At 37.8% G+C, this 23026-nt stretch overlaps 1 protein-coding gene across 8 annotated transcripts in view; it reads right to left on the reverse strand.

Annotated features, from left to right (window-relative positions):
* GRID1 (glutamate ionotropic receptor delta type subunit 1) overlaps nucleotides 1-23026 on the reverse strand; it is a 558755-nt gene that overhangs the window by 240995 nt on the left and 294734 nt on the right. For all 8 annotated transcript variants that reach the window (XM_072870424.1, XM_072870426.1, XM_072870431.1 and 5 more), the window contains one exon: nucleotides 4419-4624. In XM_072870424.1, the coding sequence (XP_072726525.1) occupies nucleotides 4419-4624 (206 nt within the window). The remainder of the gene's footprint in view (nucleotides 1-4418; nucleotides 4625-23026) is intronic.

Here is a 23026-nt window from a genome sequence, read left to right on the forward strand (position 1 = left end):
TCAAGGTGTAGAGCTAGATTAGTAACAATACTAGTCGGTATATAGCTATATAGTACCTATAGCATGAAATATTTACTGACTGTGGAAGTATGTAAATCCATCAAAGGCACTTACTGCTGCACATTGTGAGTGATGTATTTCTGTAAATTATGTAAGAATATGCATTTCATTTAAGCTGAAATTTGTTGTTTTAGACTGTCTGAAATCGTGCTGTAGATAATTAGTTGCACTTATTGACTGAGATACTGAGGAATCGCAGTTACTGTAACTCTTCAAGAAATGTGAGCCCAGCCTCCACTAGCAAAGGATTCTTCCCTACACCATGCACCTTGCATCTCAAGCCTTTTGAGAGTTCCTTTCTAAGATTTAATTTTTTTTTTTATAAAGCTTTTCTGAATCAATCAAGACTCAATATAGGAAGATTGCCAAATAAATTACTTTTCATTTCTGCCCACAGTTAAACTCCTGCAGGGATCTGGAAATATATCAAGATCATTAGCCTTAATGCCTATAACACACACTGCTTTAAGGTGAAGTGAGTAGTAAAATAGTTTAATACTTTAGCCCTTACACTCCAGAGACCTGCAGGGTCCTGACAGTGCACGCACGTAACTCTTACGAACATTTCTAGAGCCCTGCGCACTGAAGGGCGACAGACTTTCTACCCAACGTGGGTCTGAATAAAACACCTGTGTTGATTTCTTTTTAATACCTGGTTTGGATACTTTGTTAGGACTCATTGGAAAACTAAGCAATGTGTATTTTTGCTGGAGGCCTACTACGAAGCAAATAAAACCACTAACTGAGCTGTGTATAGCTTACTACACTTTGAGGACAAGTACTCCCTCATTTCTCTACTGAAAATCTGTGTGTATGCACAAACATGAGTAGAATTTGTCCCTGTGCTTAGTCTTTTCCACGCTACCCATTTGCCTCATTTATTTATGATAAAATTTACCCTATTAATTTAAAAATCATCGATGAACATAAATGTGGAGAATTTACTTATGCTGATATAATAAAAAAACTTAATGAGCTAATTAAGCTGCTGAAGAGGCAGACAAAATATTCTATAAGCAGCTGGGAGAAGTCTCACAATCGCTAGCCCTTGTTCTCATGGGGGACTTCAACTTACCGGATGTCTGCTGGAAATACAATACAGGAGAGAGGAAACAGTCTAGGAGATTCCTGGAGTGTGTGGCAGATAACTTCCTGACACAGCTGGTGAGTGAGCCTACCAGGGAAGGTGCCTCGCTGGACCTGTTGTTTGTGAACAGAGAAGGACTTCTGGGTGAATGTGATGGTTGGAGGCTGTCTTGGGCACAGCAATCACCAAATGATAGAGTTTTTGATTCTTGGAGAAGTAAGGAGGGAAGTCAGCAGAACTGCTACCTTGGACTTCCTGAGGGCAGACTTTGGCCTGTTTAGGAGACTGGTTGACAGAGTCCCTTGGGAAGCAGTCCTGAAGGGCAAAGGAGTCCAGGAAGTCTGGACATTCTTCAAGAAGGAAATCTTAAAGTCTCAAGAGCAGGCCACCCCCGTGTGCCGAAAGACGAGCCGGCGGGGAAGACGACCAGCCTGGCTGAACAGAGAGCTTTGGCTGGAACGCAAGAAAAAAAGGAGACTTCATGTCCTTTGGAAGAAGGGACAGGCAACTCAGGAGGACTACAAGGATGTTGTGAGGTTACGCAGGGAGAAAATTAGAAGGGCCAAAGCCCAACTAGAACTTAATCTGGCTACTGCCGTAAAAGACAATAAAAAATGTTTCTATAAATACATTAGCAACAAAAGGAGGGCTAAGGAGAATCTCCATCCTTTATTGGACATGAAGGGAAACATAGTGACAAAGAATGAGGAAAAGGCTGAGGTACTTAATGCCGCCTTTGCTTCAGTCTTTAATAGGAAGACCAGTTGTTCTCCAGGTACCCAACCCCCTGAGCTGGAAGACAGGGACGGGGAGCAGAGTGAAGCCCCCATAATCCAAGGGGAAATGGTTAGTGACCTGCTACACCACTTAGACACAGACAAGTCTATGGGGCTGGATGGGATCCACCCAAGGGTACTGAGGGAGCTGGCAGAACTGCTCACCAAGCTGCTTTCAATCCTTTGTCAGCAGTCCTGGCTAACTGGGGAGGTCCCAGTTGACTGGAAGTTAGCAAATGTGATGCCCATCTACAAGAAAGGCCGGAAGGAGGATCTGGGCAATTACAGGCCTGTCAGCCTGACCTCAGTGCCAGGGAAGCTGATGGAGCAGATCATCTTGAATGCCATCACACGGCACGTACGGGACAACCAGGTGATCAGGCCCAGTCAGCAGGGGTTCATGAAAGGCAGGTCCTGCTTGACCAACCTGATCTCCTTCTATGACAAGGTGACCTGCCTAGTGGATGAGGGAAAAGCTGTGGATGCTGTCTACCTAGATTTAGTAAAGCCTTTGACACTGTTCCCCACAGCATTCTCCTGGAGAAACTGGCTGCTCATGGCTTGGACGGGTGTACGCTTCACTGGGTAAAAATCTGGCTGGATGGCTGGGCCCAAAGAGTTGTGGTGAATGGAGTTTACTCCAGTTGGCAGCCAGTCACAAGTGGTGTCCCCCAGGGCTCAGTACTGGGACCAGTTCTGTTTAATATCTTTATCAATGATCTGGACGAAGGGATCGAGTGCACCCTCAGTAAGTTTGCAGATGACACCAAGTTGTGCAGCAGTGTTGATCTGCTTGAGGGTAGGAAGGCTCTGCAGAGGGATCTGGACAGGCTGGATTGATGGGCCGAGGTCAATTGTATGGGGTTCAACAAGGCCAAGTGCAAGGTCCTGCACTTGGGTCACAACTCCTCCATGCAACCCTACAGGCTTGGGGAAGAGTGGCTGGAAAGCTGCCCAGCAGAGAAGGACCTGGGAGTGTTGGTTGACAGCTGCCTGCATATGAGCCAGCAGTGTGCCCAGGTGGCCAAGAAGGGCAATAGCATCCTGGCTTGTATCAGGAATAGTGTGGCCAGCAGGAGTAGGGAAGTGATCGTGCCCCTGTACTCGACACTGGTAAGGCCACACCTTGAATACTGTGTTCAGTTTTGGGCCCCTCACTACAAGAGAGACATTGAGGTGCTGGAGTGTGTCCAGAGAAGGGCAACAAAGCTGGTGAAGGGTCTGGAGCAGAAGCCTTATGAGGAGCGGCTGAAGGAACTGGGGCTGTTTAGCCTGGAGAAAAGGAGGCTGAGGGGAGACCTCATTGCTCTCTACAACTACCTGAAAGGAGGTTGTAGAGAGGTGGGTGTCAGTCTCTTCTCCCAAGTAAGAAATGATAGGACGAGAGGAAATGGCCTCAAGTTGTGCTGGTGAGGCTTAGATTGGATATTAGGAAAAATTTCTTCACTGCAAGGTTGTCAAGCATTAGAACAGGCTGCCCAGGGAAGTGGTTGAGTCAGCATCCCCAGAGGTATTTAAAAGGCGTTTGGATGTGGTGCTTAGGGACATAGGTTAGTGGTGGACTTGGCAGTGTTAGTGTAACGGTTGGACTTGGTGATCTTAAAGGTCTTTTCCAACCTGAACAATTCTATGATTCTAATTTAAGTTGATTTTTTTTTTTTTTTAATTTAGCAGGCTTTGATACAGCAAAACTAGTAATTGGAAACAGGTCTCATCCACATTTTAATTTCTTGGTTCAGTGTTCTCCCTGGTTAGTTAAAAAAAAATTTTAAAAAAACCTATTTCATTGCCAAATTCTTAGGTAATGAATACACGTAAACTTATATTGAGGATCCAACTCTCTTTCTCAACTCTGACATAAAGCACTGTAAAATAATTCATTATTTAATACTAAAAAGCTGGAAAAAACTAATTAATGCCAAAAATTAGCCCACAGCACAACACTAATTACAAGTTTGCCCAACAGCTACCTCCCTATCCTAATTAGCCTTGTTGATTTCAAGAAACCATTAAGAAAAAGAGAGACAAACATATAATTTCTACTTCACACTTGATAAAAACACTGTGATGCAGCTTTCAACCATCAGTAACATGCCCTTTTAACAGGAATTTGGAGATTTCCATGTAAAGACGACTCTCCCAGGCACATTATGGTTCATTTCTAATAGACTATAGTAGATTTTCTGGTCACTTGTAGACAGTGGTTGAAATCCAGGTCAAAAGACAAACAGAAAAAAAGAATTGCCCCATAAAGCTGTATATGATATTGAAAGTGCCCATCCAGCCCATGATGCCCCATTTGCATTAACCACAAAGTATGCATTGCATGGAGTACCTGATATTTCAATTCTCCAACACTAGAGTCTGACAATCTTATTTGACATTTACCAACCAGCATTATCAAAATCTACCACTTCAGAAAACGTGTCAAGGTATCACAGAAGTCATCATATATGTTCCTGAAATGCTGATGATAAAAACAGCTGTGCACTGACCTCATTAATAAAAGTCTGGGCTCCCCGTGGGCTTAGAAGTAAGATAGCCCTTCGCAATGTGTCCCGATAGCGGTTCAGCTCTTCTGTTTTCATGGTAGTGAAAAGGTTGGCAAAGACTCTGCTGATGTTCCTGTCCACTTTTTGTAATGATACATCAAGTCCCAGTCTTGAGGCCTGATCGAGAAATCCCTGCAGTCCGCGTATATCTGTAACACGGGGAGGGGAGAAAAGAAAAAAAAAAAAAAACCACTGCATCAACCTTTGCCTATTAGGCAAGCATCACTAATTAGGTGGAAAAAGACTTTTTTTACTGCAGTGCTGACAGAAGAAAAGTATTCCACACAGCCATCTTCCACAGCTCCCTGTCATAGCCAATGTAACAGGGAAACTCCATCAATTACCTTTCCCCAGAAGTCTCTGAATGACTCTTAGGAAGAGCTAGTTGATGTATTTGGGTGGCTGTGGATATCTCCTCAGAACCTCAAAGCCACAGGGCTTAACACTGCACAAACAAAAAGACAGTCCCACCCCAACAATATCACAGTTTAAATGCATAAATCCAGGAACAAGTAAATAAATAGGGGGATAAATCACTCACCCCTAAACTTCTTTCCTTCTACCTCAACCTGTCTTACATAAGATCATGCCTGCTTTTTCCATGAAAAAATTACAGTATCCAGAATATACACAGCCCTCCTTTCGACCCCTTTTTTTCTCTTCCCCTCCTATAGATAACCTACCTAACCAGAGGTTTACCATTAACCTGTAAACCTATGAAACAGTACACAAAGCCCCAAACTATTAGGATATATTATAGTGTAAAAATATTGGTTTTCAGTAGAGGAAATCATGCAAACGAGCCCCTTCAAAACCCATTCCTTTGAGCTCTATCCCTCAACTTCAGGCTGATTGAAAAAATACATTTGCCTAACCACATTTGTTAGGACATTAACATGGAAGAACACACATTTTATATTATTTTTGTGATGAATTTGCTAGTTCAAACTGTGCTCTGTCTTCATGACTATCAGCATTTTTCTATAATAAATGTCTGGGTTTTTATTTTGTAGTGAAATTTAGAGCAAGAAAAAGGTCAGAGCTTATATTGAACCAGGTTGCTCTCAAAATTAACAGTGACCTGATCACAGCTGTACCATGTCATTAGGAGCCCTTAATTCTAGCTGAAACATGTATAACTTGTCTTGAATAAGAAAGTATTTAACCCTCTTTTCTCACATTCCTTTCTCACACTTTTGTCATATTTCAGTTCATGGGTGAAGCCGAATGGTGTAAGTTAGAGTACATTTATTGTTCTCATAATAATAAAACCTGCTCTTCAGAAAACTTTACTATAATGATCTCTATAAACTAGATTGTAATAGCTGATGGTTTGGTTTTTTGTTTTTTTTGGTTTTTTTTAAATCCTGGAAGTAACCAACGTCTAATGAAATTCTAAGGATCAATACCACAGACACTGCTAAAGTCAGAGGACTGAAAACCAGTCTGATTCAAGTCAGTAGCATTCCTTGCTGCCCCATCTGGGTGGGCTCTTAGACCACCACCAATCTTGGTGTTGCATGGCCATAACATATACACGTGAACTTCTTTTTTCTCCCCCTAAAAAAACGTTGTATGAAACCTGATACAAGTAACACCTTGCAAGGATACACCAGTTAAAGAATTTAGCTCATGTACAAGTGCAATAGATTAGGGTCAACAAGATAACTAGCAAACATTAGATCCAAAAGACAAGCACTGGAAGCTACCTTAAGTAGCTTCATACTTCTATCCAAACGGGAATGCTTGTTAACATGATTAATTCAGCTTCAGAAAACAACCGAATTACAGAGAAACATCAGAAAGGAATAGAAATTAAGCTAGGGATGTGCCAACCACAGCAGATTCTTTACTGCCTTTTTAACTTGGGTTTAGTTGACATGATCATCACTCTAGCCAACCCCACCATCAGGAAAGGTGAACTCATGAGGGTTTTGCTGATGACTTTGGAGTGTCTATAGCAGTTTTATCAGACTATCAAATACCTGCTAGACTTGCTTACTGTCCAAAATCCTGAGTCATTGAGGAAAGGAAGGGGTTTGCAGGAAATTGTTTGCAGGTTAAAGTATTTTATTGAAGTTGTCAAGCTAAGTTTGGATTTTGCTAATTTAAATTCAGTAAACTACATTCATTACTATACCTATGCTCACTTTATGGGTCTGTGATACATGAAACACAAAGATTTTTCTTTAATGACATTTAGTCCTTCAAAATTATTGCAGTGCTTGACAAGCAGTAAGAAAGTTCTCTTTTTTATTGTTTAGTAACGACTTGTCTTTTTGTGCAAGCATCTAAAGTTATCACTGCACAAAGGAAAGGTGTTCACAAAAGATTAACTGTGCTGATATTGCTCTAGGTTTTTCGCCTTATGTTTTCAGCTGACCTGCTGAACTACTGGTTGGAAATATTGTTGCAGACCAGTGCAAAATACTTGATGCACATGGTAAGACTATTTGGACTTGGAAGAGTATTTTGTATTCCCTTACAAATTTTTCCCCCAAGGAAAACAGGCTATCCTTCCCAGAAATGGGAAGGATTCAGACTTTTTCCAGCTTGAGAACAAAGCAAAATTTGAGATGGAAGAGGCTGTCCAAGCTCAAATGTACAAGCACAATCTGTCAATTTTTCACAGATATAAGTGAATGTGAATTTATTCAGTGTTGGCAATCAGAAAGAACTGCATGACTGTATCTTCGAACGCTGATATGCCTGTTCCTACATAACACTGGGGAGGAGGAGAAGGCTTGGTGGGAATTCGGAGGTGGAAGTGGGAACTGAAGAACAGTGTTTTCAGAGGTGAGTAACAATTTTAGGTGCCTACATAATGGGATGTTTTTTCACAAATAATTATTTGCAATCATTACCAAGAGGGCAATCATTTCTTAAAATGTATCAGTACATAAATACACAAAAACATGCACATATGCAGGAGCATCTGTTTATAAATCATAATGAATTAGGCTCAGCTTTATTTTATCAGACATATCACATAAGAAAGTGAGTTTGATGCCCTCATTTTTTTTTTCCTCCATTTAGTAGATCACAAATCCATGCAACATAAAAGAAAAACTGAGCTTTGTTCATGGCAGCTCAAACAGAAATATTCACAGAAACAGTTATGAATTTCCTTCCACTTCTCATAATATAGGACAGTTAATCCTTCATTTTCTTCAAGACTAAAAAGGAGTCTTATAAAATTCACATAGAATTTAATAAAAATAAAAGTTTCTATAAATGCTTTTGTCTGTCAAAATTTCTGTCTCTTGTAGTCTTAACAGTGATTTTTTATTAAAAAGTTCAGATTCTAACATTAGAGAGTTATCCTGAACTGTTACTAACAAAATAATTCCTTGTGCTCACTTACTGCATAGTTTATAGGAAAAGTATAGCAATCCAAACTCAGTCACAGTCAAACACTTCTGTCTAGAATATCTGACAAGTGAAAGACCAGTTTGCTGTAACTACACAACCTACAGCTATCTCTGCCTTCAGTTTTCCAATTAGTTACTTTTGCTCAGGGTGTAGCCTACATTCAACCATAAAAATCACACAGTACTATTTTAATTATCTAATTGCCCACCTGATTTGTGCATGCTCAACATGCAGAATTTCAGAGACAATATTTGAAAATTTCTCTTTAGAGAACATCAGTTTCTTGAAGATAATGCGACACCTGCACTCCACAAGGAAAATGACACTGTACAAAATGCACTTAGGTGAGCATTTCTCATAAAAGTGATCTGTAAAACCATATAGTAATTGGATATGTTTATAATACTCTAGTGTCGACCACAATCATGTGAAATTAGCAGGTTGGAATTGGAACTAACTCACTAGAGCTTCATAAGAAAAGCAAACTTCTTACAAACTTTGTTTCTCTTGTTACATCTGGCTGGAGAGAGAATCTCTGTGGCTGAGAGCTTTCTTCCTAACTCTGACAGATATACCATATGTTCAGGTCTGACAACAGAAGAACGAGACAATTTCAAGGATAACTATTACAAGGAGGGAAGGAAAGCCTTGATGCACTGCTAAGATATGAATTCTGTCACTGTGACTACAAAACTAATGCTTGCCATAAATAAAGGGCTTTATTGTAATCTAAGGAATAATGGAGGTTAGGCTGGTCACTGCACTGGTTGACTGGAACACGAACATAAAAGAATAGTACTAAATGTGGCATTAGTTACCTATATATAAAGCTTATTATAATCTACAAAGTAATTCATTTTTATTATATTCTCTATAATCTTGTTTATATAAAAAAGTTCACAGAGTCTACCATAGCATTCATCTTTCATAAATTTACAGGGTCTGATTCTTGGCCTTGACACAAGCAGCTTTAAGCTATTACTTTCGTGTGAAACAGCTATGTGGTTGGGCACAGCTGGCCTTTAAGGATGGCTCGTTGTAGAAAGGAATTTCCGGGAGGTAGAGAGCAATATATTGCCTTTTCAACACCAGTTCCTAACCCCACTTGACAGAAATAGAGGCAGCACACAGCTAGGAAACATTTTACTTTGGGTAGAAAACAGCTGGAAGCAAACTGAAGTACCAAGCTGGAGCTGAAGGCAAGGCTAAAGAAGCACCAAGAAATAATTTTGCACCCTTTCATTCTTATCCATCACCAAGTAAATTCTGGGAGGACTGAAATATTGTCACCAAGCTCTATTTTCAAATGACCTACACCAATCCTTTCACTTGTATATTTGTAAGAGGGAAAAGTAAATAAGTATGAAAAAAAATGAAATCAGGCAGGAAACACTGAGCTTCTGAGTTTTCTCATTTGCTGATTGTAGGCTCTACACTTCACACTTTTTTTTTTTTTAGTGTTAGATTTATTTGAGAATTATTTTGGCAATATATTTAAAGTAGTGAGAATAGTGTCAAGGACACTTGGATAGTTTCATTATTTTAGTATTTATACACTTGTAAAAAATATATTCAATTTTTCCAACATTTAAGGGACAAAATCAAGGCATTTTTCCTTACACTTAAGCTCCAAGAGAAGACAAAAATGACTATTACTTACCTTTAATACAAAGATACTCTGCTTTACAGTAGGTTTGTCTCTCTTGACTGCAAATTTGACAGACTTCCCACTTATTATTTCATTTCTTAAGACAGAATAAAATACACATTCTAGGATTCGCTGATTTGGAAGATAACCTAATAAACACTCCGAAAGAGGTTTCCTAAACCACTTCAGTTTCATGGGTTTCATTCTTTATTTTACAATGGCTATTGTCCCTCATTTTTGCAGCTGCAAATTGTTTATATAAGAAATAAAGGATAATAAGACTGGTGTAAGAAACAGAAATGCACATCTTGATTAGACTCCTGCTGCATTGTAAGTTTTCTGAATTAATGATTTTGATTACCATCTTTGGGTCCTTGCTACAGATAATAACCTGCTTGAAGGATTTGAATATGTTCTGTATTTTAGAAAACTGGAAGTGGACATACTTCAGAAGTAGCTCTTATTCTTAAGTTAATAAATAACAAAATTATCTTATTTTAAACAGTAGAGGGAAGATTACTATTTATGCTTCCAAAAGGGAATTTTTTTGTCTAAATCATCTAGAAGAATTAGACATTGAGCAAGCACTGAAATTTTCAAACTAAAATACTCACAATATGATTTTTACTTTTCAAATAGAGTGATTAGACCAGAAAGTATAATAACAAAGTCTGTTACAATAGGTACGACTACATTAATATTTGAGTGTAAATGCTTATTGGATCCCAGTGCAAATGTGAAATATTAGCAAGGCATATTTTCTACTTTTATAATTTTTTTCTCTGTTCTTACAATCTCTCTCTAAGCTTGTAACATCTCTCTCCATCACATTTCCTCATATGTGATGTGCCTGTGATGTGCCTGTGATGTGCCTGCCATATTCCCACAATCACTGCTAAGATAATTACTATCAGCCAGACAATTTTTCTACAAACATTAGAACTCACAATTTCAAAACAATGTCCGTGATTTTGTCACCTCATTCCTAATGAAGTTTCACTTCAAAAACTTTCTGCTAAAAAAATCTTTGCCTTCTTGCGTGCTTTTAGATACACCAGAGCTCAAAGTAACACCTCTGCAATTATACCGCATTTTCTTTCCTTTTCCTTCTTTTATTTTTAAAAGAAATGAAGGAAGTCAGTAACTAGACAATAGTTATTATAGCAAGTACCTATAATAGCAACTACAATAAATCCATGAATTAATTTGGATTTTTTTATTATTCAGCTTATATAAGATAATAACCTGTACCAGATGAGACCAGACGAGAAGTTCTGCCAAGCTCCATAACCTGTCTCTGATAAACAGAGTGTAAAACAGGAGCAATTGTGCAACAATACTTCCCTCTAACATTCTCCCAAAAATTCACAGTTTGTAGTGCAGGGAGTTCCTCAGGCAAGTGTGGTTTCTATAGATTTCTATGCACTACACAGGTGTATTTCTGGACTGTAACCCTCAACAGCTTTCTCCTTCATAGAACAGCACAGTTTCCCTTTAAGGCCACATAAACTATGAGCATCCAGATCAGTTCACCTTCAGCATTTTAACCTGGGAATTTTCAGGATCCCATTGGACTCTCCTTTCCCCTTTTTACACCTTTCTCTCCTGGGTAGTTTTACTAACATCGATCAAACACAAAGCAATACACCAGCACCTGCACTGCCTGACCAACCAAGCACTACATAATGCCATTCAGACCTAGAAGCTGCATAGCCTCTTCTCAAAGAGACGAGAGAAAAGCAAGAAATCAGAGATTTCTGGAAAGAATAAAGCAGGCTATCAGAAATGTAATCTTTGAAAAATACAGGGAACATTGTTTTGCCATTTAAATCTAGATCACAGGCTGACATTTGACCACCTTTCTGTAGAAACTGAAAACTTTACCACATGTGTTTTGATACAAGCATCAGGATTAATCAAATGCAAAGGTCTACTCAGAACACCTTACGATATCAAAAGCTGAAGCCTGTATAATGCCTGCAGAAATCTTTTTATTGGGCAGTTATACTGCCTACATCGATTTTGTTATCAGGCTTTTAAATGTGAAAAGGACTTTGAATAGAGACAAATCATAGGTATCGGTGATTTGCACTCCTGAACAGATGGGAAAGGAACAGAACACACCATGAAGCCAGATATCTTGCATGCACAAACAGATGTTTTCAGAATTGCCCTATCATAGAAGGCAGACATCACTATTAAAAACATTAAGGACTTACTCTGCACAACTGATGCTTCATACCTGAAACAGGTGATCCAGTCTGAAGGCAACTGGAGCTTCCCAGGAGGCCCAGAAGCACAAAAGCCTTTTAAAGGCTACAATAGCCCTTTCACATTTAGCATGAAAGGTCAACTACAGGTCTCTTCTGCTGGATTTTAACACTCAGCATTCAAAAGCACAAGGGAAACCACCTCAGGAAACTCATTACTGTTGGAAAAAATGTGGACATATGCTACAATTGATGTAAAAAGGGAATTCACTGAAGAACTAGCATTTCCATTCAAATCATCCATTTAATTCTTCCAAGTGCAATAATTGCCAACTGTTTGCCCAATGGTAAACCACTCAAATTAGCTATAATAGCTTCTCATCTCACTACCGCTGTTAATACATTAAAATACTTTTAAAGACACTATGCAGTTTTATTGCTGTACCTTCTTATGAGACAAAAATAGATGTATTGATAGAAACTATGCTTTTGCTGACATATATCCTAAGTTTAAACAAAAGCTTTCTTTCACCTAAATTAATTTTAATTATTGCATTAAATTACTGAGCCTAATATTTGTCATGGATGAGTACAAGCAATTTTAAGCATCCATCCACCAGTACATTAGGAAAATATATCTTTCTTCTTCTGGAGGGCTGAGATGCACCTTCCTGAAGCCATATGATTTTACACGAACATCTGAATTAATAATGTCCATTTAGGATGTTGGGACTGTAAGCCTGCCTGCTTTAACACAAGTGCTATTGTAACTGTTAAGAAGCTGTTACTAAGTTTGGTTATTGTACTTTGGCACATGAAGTACGTCCTTCATAAATAAGACTGGTAAACCTAAACTAGGGATAAGCAAATGCAAATAAGGGCATTCTGAAACAAACCAAATGTACAAAGGGAATGCCTTAAATAGAGAGGCAAAAGGTATCTCTTCTCATTCAGAGAAAACCAGAAGTCACCTGAGGATTTGACAGAGATTCATTCTGTATGTGTGTATAGTGAAGCGTCCGGCAAAGAGAAGGTAGAAGCACATCTCTTTGGTTTTAATGGATTGCAGAGTGAGCCTCCCTGTTGTTTAAATCAACTTTAAATATTGCACATTCCCATCTCAGGAGAGACTGCAATAAAATTACTGCAGATAAATAAATTTAATTCCCCCTTGAGGAAAGGCTACTGGCAGGAAGACCTTATTCTTTTATAAGTATAACAATAATTATTGCTTGCATTTATACACTACCTTTCAGCTAAGGATCTCAATGAACTTTATAAACACCTGTACAGTATAATAAGGTATACACTATAAATACACATTACAGGAGCTAGTTGCTGTTATACCTACTTAACTACATGTCAGCAAATAATAGTTCAACTCTCTGTTGAAGAAACTTTCTCCCATTGGAGTATTTCTGTAGGTTCAAGTATAAGTCAGGTGCCCTGGGTATACAAGTTGCAGAAAGGTTGTCAGAGCTTCCAGCTCTCATGTTGTTGTCACCATCTAGAGATGGAGTCCTCTTCACTAAGGAAACAGGAATTCTCTTTAAGATTACTATTTCTCAACCAGTCTCAGATTTTGGACAATCAAGTCCTTACTGATGTTAATTTTGTACTATCTCCAATATTCTACACTGAGAAATCTAGACAACACTTTAGCAGATGCCACAGTTTCACTCCATTGCTAGTTTTTCAGAGCATTCAGTACAAGGTGGTACAGGGGCACTGAATCCACACCTTGTCTTGAGTCTTATCACCATTACAGAGTGAGCTCTGACCAAGTCAGCGCCAGGCTGCAATTATCAGTAAGGTTCTATATTCCCACGCCACATGCACCATACAGACGCCAGCTCATGTGGAGCCTGAGCGTGGCAGTGAGCTGTACAGAGCTCACCTACCCTGGCAAGCCCATCCTGAACTACATGGCCAATATTTGGTCACCTGCTGGCAAGCTAAAGACAACGGTGTACATATTTTTAACTCAGAACTCAGGAAAAAGGACCCTTTGGCCAATCTTTATTTTACTTAAATGATGTCCATCAGGCTGTAATGAGGATGGTGGTATCTGAAGTTTAATTTCCTTGTCTAGCTGTTTGACTCACTAAGTGCATTTTCATATAGACACTGAATTCAGAAAATTAGAAAAATTATGTATCCTTCTTTAATTTCCTACTTTTTTCAAAGCTTATTTTTGCAATACGGCCTCTATAAAACTGCACAAAAATGCCAAAGGATACAAAAATCAATTATAGACTCCTCTGTTCTCCAGTGTTTTCTGTTAAAAGCAAGATGAGAGTGATCCCTACTGAGATAACAAATCTCTTGGCAGGAGCAGGAGCAGTTTTTGAAAACAAAAACTAAGTTCTTGTCACATATAATGACTGTCAATTAGTCCCTCGTGTAGGAATATGCCAATAACAAACAAACAGAAAAAAATCAATTGCCAATTATTCATTTGCATTATGACAACTACTTTTAGTACAATGGCAAATGCAAGTACTCCGTTCTCTAACACCACGACTCTGATCCCTGAGGAAAAAAAACAAAACAAAAACAACCACCCCCCAAAAAAAATCCCAAAAACAACAACACACAAAACCAACAGCTAGAGAATAAAAACATGAATCTGCTTATACTTTGTCATCACCAAAACCTCCTCAGGCATCCCTCTGTTAGCTCTATGCTTATGGAAAATAACAAGTGATGATTACTCAAAAGACAACTGGTAACACTGAGGTGGTAAACTGTACCAAGATTAGTGCCAAAAGATTCTCCACTCACATTGTAAACAAAAGCAACATGTTTTCACAGACTGAAAAATTAGATGTTTTAGGCCTTAGTCCTACAAACATTTAAGTGTGTATTTAGCTTTGTGTGAGGAAACTCAATGCCAAGTCTCCTCCCACATACGAAATCTCTCAACATAGCTACCACACGCTGTGATTTATTCCTATGATGATAATCAAGATAAACACTTCAAATGCAAAGAACACACTTCCACCTTGCTGGATGTGAAGCCCTTCTTCCTTAAAACAGCAATAAAAACCAAGCAAAAAGCTTCACACCTTTTTAACCAATCCTCCTGTGCAACTCTCCTCTCCAAACTACAACCCTAATATTTTAACAGCTTGTGCCCATGACTGAATACGTGGCCTTTGTGAAGGCACACTAAGCTTGCTCTTGAAAAGCATGCCTATGATTTTTTCATATGTGCCCAGACACAAGAGGAATTGCCCAGCTTTCACTGAAGCACTCCTTTTGAAAATTAACAACAATCTGTAACAATAGCTTTTCTTCTTCTCTTTACTATATTTCTATAGAGCAACAGCAAAGAGAAATATTTACAGGCTTAGGAAAATAGCATCTCCTCATTAAAAACTGTTACAGAAAAGGATAATGGGAAAATGGGACCATAATGCTACATAGACTTTTCTGACTCCATTAGCGTGTCCCACGCAAATTTAATTAAAATACCTTTATTTGAATAAAAGCAGTCAAGTACAGTAAAAGAGTCCTTTGTTTACTAGTCAAAACCATCCCCAGTTCGGCAGCAGAGTAAATCTCAAAAAAATTCCAGTCACAACTAACTAGAAAGTTATTCTGAAATCTACATTCACAGATACCTAAGTGCTTGGACAAGGGAAACAAAACTTCACATTCAAAAGCAAGATGTAATCAGGGTTCTCTGTTTACTTCAGGGAGGTTTTTATTTGCATATTTATAAAATTGGGGATTATTATAGCATGTCTTTTACATATATTTATAAGTAAATGAAACGAGAGCTATATGCATCAATAAATTTAAATTGAGATTTGATTGTGGGACTCATTGAGACAAAGCTTCAGTGCTGATCCCCCAAAATCTGACATGCTTTTATCTACTGATTACAGCTATTAATATGAAGGTCAGTCAGAAAGTCCAATATACCCTAAGGTTAACATTTGAATGAAGAGGTCTATTCCCCCCCCCACAATTAACTTAATTCCTTAGTTTATGTCTTCTAATTTACTGGAAAGGAATTAAGCCATTCTGAATGTTACCAGGAAAAATTTTGTCATTAGAGAAGGCTGTGAAGAACACCTCTGGCTGAGCAGCACCATGCAGGTACTGGTATCTTTGGCGGATGCTGGCAGATCTGCACACCTTAACTTAGTTCACAGAAGCAGACACTGTGCTAATTTCAGTTACTTTAAATAAAGCAACGGCTTGGAAGACAACAAGATGTCGTGCCAGAAAGGACAGGATAATATGTTACTGCCGGGCATCCAAAAATCCATTAATCACATAAGGACAAGATTTTAACATAATTACTGACTTCTCATTTTTCTGTTCTCATGGAATAGCTGGAGAGGGGAAAACAGAACTCTCTCTTTAAGAAAAGATTACATTACTACAATGCAATGAAAGGAAAATATAAAAGATTAAAAATAACTAGTAATTTCACATTACTTTTACATATTCCAATTCCCGAGAAAAAAACTAAATCTGCGGAGTTCATGAGAACAATTTAATCATGTGATATTTTAGTATAAAGGCATGGAAAGTCTGTTTGAACTCTAGATGAACCAGCTGCAGGTTTTCAGATTAACATACAGAGTTTTTATCTTTATCTTTTATTCTGCTCCTCACTCCAGGTAGAATCAATCCCAAGTTTTTGTTCTTGGGACACAACACATCAAGCTCTGCCTCTTTATAGCTTTAAGATAACTTCCATGTACTGCAATTAATCATAAAATGACCAGATAAAGACTAACATTTCTCATTCTACCAGCTCATTCATGCACCAAGTATAGCTAATGCCTCTTTTAGCTGTCTTAAGGTTTGAGTTCAATCATGATAATCATAATGCTTTGATGCTACATAATATGTTCAAGCACTTCGGTGTCTGAAATGTATTTGGTTAACATAATTAATAACTGGGGAGCAAGGGGGGCAGGGTGAGATACTTCTTGTCAGGAGAACATGACCCAGATCTCTGAAAGACCACTTAAGAATGCCAGCTGGAAGTTTTTGGAAGGCAAAATAACACTGAGTTATTTTCTTCAGCTTAGATATCTTTGTTATTTTATCATCTCAATTTTCTCATTTTAGCAAAAATGAGGTTCATTCCAGTTCAGGTATTTCTTCAAATCTCTTCATTCACTCATATAATCATTCCTTTCACTATGATGAGGTTGCTTTTGGTCACTGAGTACATTAACAGATTTCATCTGCACATTCTTCCTTCTCACCCTTAATATTTGTTTAGATGCATCTCCTGACATATAACTACAATGACTTCTACAGCAGCACAGACAATAAAGCTGCAAACTTCAGGGAATGAGACAGCTATGTAAACTGCTGGAAACACCCTTATTTCAAAACCTTCTGGCAAGAGGTTGTAGATACAGTTTCACACTTCATTTCTTTTGACATGTCCCCAGAAACACTGCTGTGCGTACTTCGTGACAGCATTTGAAACCTCACATCTTAGCCACCTCCAAGGCTCTATTACACTATCTACTGTTTGCATGAAAAGGAATCATTTTTTTTGCCTGGAAACAAGTATTCAGTGTTTGTATGAACACAGCTCTTTTGCTCAAAAGAGTGGAATGAATGACCAGCAAAACGTGCTTTAACACCAGAAAAAGAGAGAGCTGGAAGTTAGGCTCTTGAGCATTAGGAGGTCACTGATTATACAGCAAGATCTATTTTTTCTCATTTTTTATACTAAAAATATCAGTTTATGTAGTTTCTGGATATATTGTAATTATATCCTGATTTATGTTTTCTTTCACCCCTTATTACCAAGTCTTCCAAGTTAAAAAAAAAAAACCAAAAAACACATTTTCCTGTTCTTTTGGCTCATGTATCTCTGATTTGCATACTCACATTCCCCTCCAATATGGTAACTCCCACATCCTCTTTTATTTTATACAAGTATGATGGGTTCACATATACATACATGAATTTATATCATCTTACATTTTCTATTTTATATTTCACTGATTGAAACATACAATTTAAATTTACTTTTAAAGAGTGGAATAAGTCCCTACTCTCTTATTTTAGAGCAGTCATTCATTTCCATCTGAAGTGATCGATTTATTGATTCTACACTGTTGAGAGGTTTACCTATGTGTATATAAGTACTCTTCCCAGCCCCAGGTAGGAAAAGTCCTACCAAAAACATGAGTAGCTGTTTAAATCTCTGTAGTATGAGAGGCAGGGAGGGGTAATAGGACTCCATTGCTATAGCAATAAATAACAAGCAATAAAAATATTTCCCTTGAGCAAACATGGTACAATTTAAGTGCAGAACCCAAAGGAGGAATATTAGAATGAATATAGACCAGTTAATTGAGGATAAACACACCAGGGAAAAAAAAAAAAAAGACTTCTTGAACTTTGCAGTATGCTGATGACAATTTGAAGAGACAGTGAGTAAAAAAATCTACTTAGAAGAGAAGAGAATGAATCATCTGAAATTTGCAGTGGATTTAGTGAAGTGCATAGTCCCATGGGCTAAAAAGATGTGAAGAGAGATAGCAAGGTTGACTGTGAAAATGAAAGAACTGGACACTGAAGAGTGCCATGGGAATATTGAGGCAAATTCTTTTAGCAACTACTAAAGAACAGAAAGGAAAAAACCAACACAAACGGAAGCGTATCCTCAAGTCTGTTACCTCTTTTATATTCTTGACCTGGTTCTGAAGAAAGAAAAAAAAAACAAACAACAAAACCAACAGAACAACAACAAACAAAAAAACCCATAAACTAAAACCGATTGAGGATAGTCCAAATGAACAGCCAAAACATCACAGCATCACAGCTTTCAAGTTTAGATTCTGGAAAAGTGGAAAGGATCTTTCCGTTAACAAAGAAAATTAAAAAGAAAAAGTAACAGTCATTATGTGAGGGAGATAACCCCTCCATGATAACATCTGGTTTGTATTCGGACAGTTGGATTCCTTCTCTCTGAGGCAAAGACACATATTGCTTTAAACTCTTACTCAGAAATCAAGCATCAGCTAAACTGTGCAAGATTTCAGACGATGTGCAGTTATCCAGGACAAGCGCCCATCAACATGGATGATCTTATTCATAAAACCTGTTAAATTACACCTTCAGAAAACTCCGCCCTCTGTGCTGCAAACCTCCCTGTTTCCACATTGATGCCAGATCCTCCTCTTCCTCCTCCTCCTCTCTCCCATCCCGCACAAGGCCAGAGCTTCCCTTCTCACTGTGCCTATCCCTGCTGTATCTGTGAATCATGTATTTGCTCCCAGAGAGGGGACACTAAACAGAGTGCAACTCTCATCCTCTGTGAATGTCACTGCTTTCTTATGCTCAGATATCCTGTTTTCCTAGTCTTCCAAAAGAACAGCTGGGAAAAGAAAAGATGTTGCTATGGAGGGTGCTTCCAGTAAACCATCATTTTAAAATAAATTAATTAATTAAAGGTAAAGAATTATTTCTAAATCATGTTTGAAAACTTCAAATTGAAAAGGATTTCAGTGGTTACTATTTTGGCCAATCTTTACTGCATTATATTGAAGGAGAAAGAGACTCGTGCACTCCTGAGGAGTTCATCCTTCAGCAGAAGTGTAAGCAGGAAATATCAAGCAGGCTCAGAGATGTGGCATCACTTCACTCAATGGCATAAGGAAAGCAACTACTTCAACACCCCTGTGCATTTCCAGTGTCCGCTCTTCAAAAGAAATGTTAAAAACCCAGGACAGATCTACAGAAATTATTGAGTCTGGGAAGTGAGCTTTATAGTGAGAGACTGAAGAGCTTCAATCTACTTTGTCTATAGAATAGAAGGTGAAGTCTAATGAAAATTTAAACAGGGATAAAACTTCTGATAGACAACTCTTTCAGTGAGCAGAAAAACAGCAGAGTGACATCTGCTAGCCAGAATCTAAACCAAAACAATCAGAAAACAAATAAAACACATTTCTTAAACTAGTGAATACAACTGAACTTATTACAGCGATTTCCCTTGGGATGTGGTGGTTGAGATTAAATGTTTACGAGTCCCCATAAGAGAGTTTTCTAAAAGATATGCAATAGCTGAAAGAACTCATAAGCTTAATTTGAAAATAAAGATGTGATATTCTATGGCTTGTGTTACATAATGAGTGAAAATATTCTGGTCTTAAGTCTTTGACTCTTTGAATTTAATGAACATGTGTAGTTTTGAAAAAATATTTGCAAAGGTAAGAAAGCAACAAAAACCTGAAAATAAATCTGAGCAGAAAGCCAAGTACGTTCTCAGCAATGCTGCATCATTGTGAGGAGGTGACTGCATGAGTACAGGGAAACACATACAAGGTTTCATGGAAATTTCCATCTCATCTGCATGAGGGGTTCACACAGCTTGACCACAGAAGACAAAAAAAAGAAAGGATATATGCTGAATAACCCAAAACTGAGAAGAAAGGAAATGGAACTATCAGTTGCCTCTGTATAACATTCTGTATCATCAGACAATACCATGACTCCAGAAAGGATCTATCCCAAGGAAAGAAAACTAAGTTTTATAGACTTATTGTCTTAATTCCTCCCTTACTCTGAAATCTGCCTTTTCTATTATTTAGAATAATATATATTTTAAAATAACCAGTAGAAAAACTCAGATACTCTGAAAACTCCAAGTTAAAAACATTTAAAAGAAATATCTACATTGGTATTCAGACAATATCCTACAAAACCTGTATTATATGGTTTGAATTACATAAATCATACCAAAACCAGTTTATATAATCATCAAAATTTGCATTTTACACATATTATGAGGAGAATAAGTTTACAGAATAACTGTTCAAAAACTTTTCCTTGTTTCCAGTTTTATAATTCACTACTGCAAATGAATTTTTGTGATGTTTATCTGACACTGTCTTTGATGTTTCATATCTTAGTTTTTTTTTTTTTTTTCTATCTAACCTATCCCTTATTCCCATTGCAATAAATAGTCACTTTGATTTATAATTCCCTTCAGCCAACTGAACAGGATTTTTTATATATATATAAAAATCAAAAATAAAAAAAAAAACAAAATGAAAGTTCATATTTTGTAGAGTTTTTGTAAGACAAGGGTTTGAACTTTCCTTTTTTCTATTTATAATTGGTTTTAGGATTTTATTGTGACATTGTCATTGGAAAGATGAAAATAAGCTGCAAACATAGCCTTTAAAGATATAAGTAGCCATTTGTTGCAGTTTCCTACATAAATAATAGGACTGGAGAGTTAAAATGAAAAGTTATACTGTGGAGATTTAAAAAACAAGGTTTAACATCATTCTGTCTTCAGACAGATACTACTTCTTTCTCCTTCTTAAAGACTTTCCAAAGGTCTATATACATACTCAGATGTCTGATGTCTCAGACTCATCAGATGTCCAGTGCCTATTTCTGTTACAGCCTGCACTTCAACTAATTTGAATGTCTATTATTAGTTCTCTAATTAATAGATTTCATATAATCTGATTACTGTCACAAACAAAATGGTCAAGGTCCCTTTAAAGTTGCCAAATTTCTTTTTAGCCTCTACAAAAAGCAGCTGAAAGTCATGTTAGACTGAAAATTAAAATTACCATATCCTGCAGGTTCATTAAATTTATCTGATACAATTTTTAGGGATTACACTACAGGGAAAGTGATAACTCTGTACTTTTGCTTTCAATATGTGCATATAACTAATGGAGACTTCATAAAATTAGAATTATCATTCTTCACGGCAGTGGCTATAAAGTCTTTAACATCGCTTCTTTCTTTTGTGCAATTCTCTGGACTCGACTCTGTCCCTCACCTACTCATCTCTACACCAGAGCACCCTCACTTTCACCCCATCCTCACCTCTCAGTCGCTCCTCCCATGTAATCATTAATGGTCTATCACCTTCTCCCCTTCCCCCTAAAAAGACCCTGCCCCCTGCTTTAAAGTGTTCATTTTCCCCCACCTCCTAGAGCTGCTGCAGCAGGGGATGGCAGGATGGACGAGAGGGCAAGAGAGCTACAAGAGAGGGGAAGAAGAGGAACCAGGGCTGGGTGAGGTGTTTTGGAGAACCACTGTCTTGTAGGGTAGGACCTGGCTGTAATTCAGAAAGTGAACAGTCAGCTCCTGAAGATCCATTGTGCCACTTCAGCAATATCAAACTCATGAAGAGGATTAAGAACTCATTAGGATCAGTCCAGAATTATTCCCTACAAGAAAGAATTAATTCTAAAGAGTTTGGTTTTTTTTAGTTTAACAGTATATTTTCTTTTTATATACTGCTGCAGTTAGGAAGGTGACATTCCATAGCACACTTCCAAATTCCGCCGTCACACTTGATGGCACAATACCCGCTACCTCTCACTTGGATTCTAAGGCTCAGTGTGTGCAAGTTCTTAGCACAATATTCCTCTCCCCTCCCCCTCCATTTGCTTGACAGAGACTAAGATCAGAAAAGACAGCTTGGTTTACCATTTCCAGACAGAGAAAGAAATGGGCAAAACCAGTTCATTTGGATAAAGGTGGGATGTTTAGTTTATATAGAGAGAAATGCCAGCTCTCCATACAGGAGCAGATTTTTTTTTCATGGTTTCCTGCTGCCTTGATCCTGAATAATCTGTAGCCAACTGTGTTCATCAGTCTGTGCTCATCAGGCTGACATGCCCTTCTCTGCAGGTGGTCAATTCCAGCAAACATCATCCAACTGTCCTGGAAAGTCAATAATATTAAGAAAGCACTGGCAAGGAGACTTTTGGTACTAGCAGATTTTGATCATGATAATGCTTATTAAATCTGATACACTGGATGAATACACACATTTTTATTACTCATCTAAGGAACTGTATTATCATGCATATAAATATTCAAGTTCTGATATTAACCTCTACCAAGTGCTTGGGCTATGATGAAAGAGATAAAAGAATTCTAGGGAAAAACTTTGAAAGTACTGGGCTACTTAAATGAATAGACCCATGATTTAAATTATAAGAACACTGGGTCTGTTCATCACATACAGGTAGGGTACAGGTAGAGAGAGTTGAATATTTTGGCCACCAGCCACAGCACGTCTGGCAATGTAAAAATATAAACTGTATTAAAATGTGATTTATATCATTGGCAGCAATTAATTTTAATCAGTTTTAATAACTGTAGCATTAGAAATTTAAATTCCATACTTTTATTACCAATGTAAATGGGCATGTGATTATTCTATTCATAAAAAAAACCAAAACCAACCCATAGCTCCTGAAGGACGAGAGCTAGAAAACAAGAGGGAAGACATCCAGACTCCCTTTAGACATTAAAAAATGCCTAAGTGATACAAGGTAACAATATCTGTA

Source organism: Ciconia boyciana, chromosome 8 (assembly GCF_034638445.1).
Source record: "Ciconia boyciana chromosome 8, ASM3463844v1, whole genome shotgun sequence".
Classification (NCBI taxonomy): Eukaryota; Metazoa; Chordata; class Aves; order Ciconiiformes; family Ciconiidae; genus Ciconia; species Ciconia boyciana.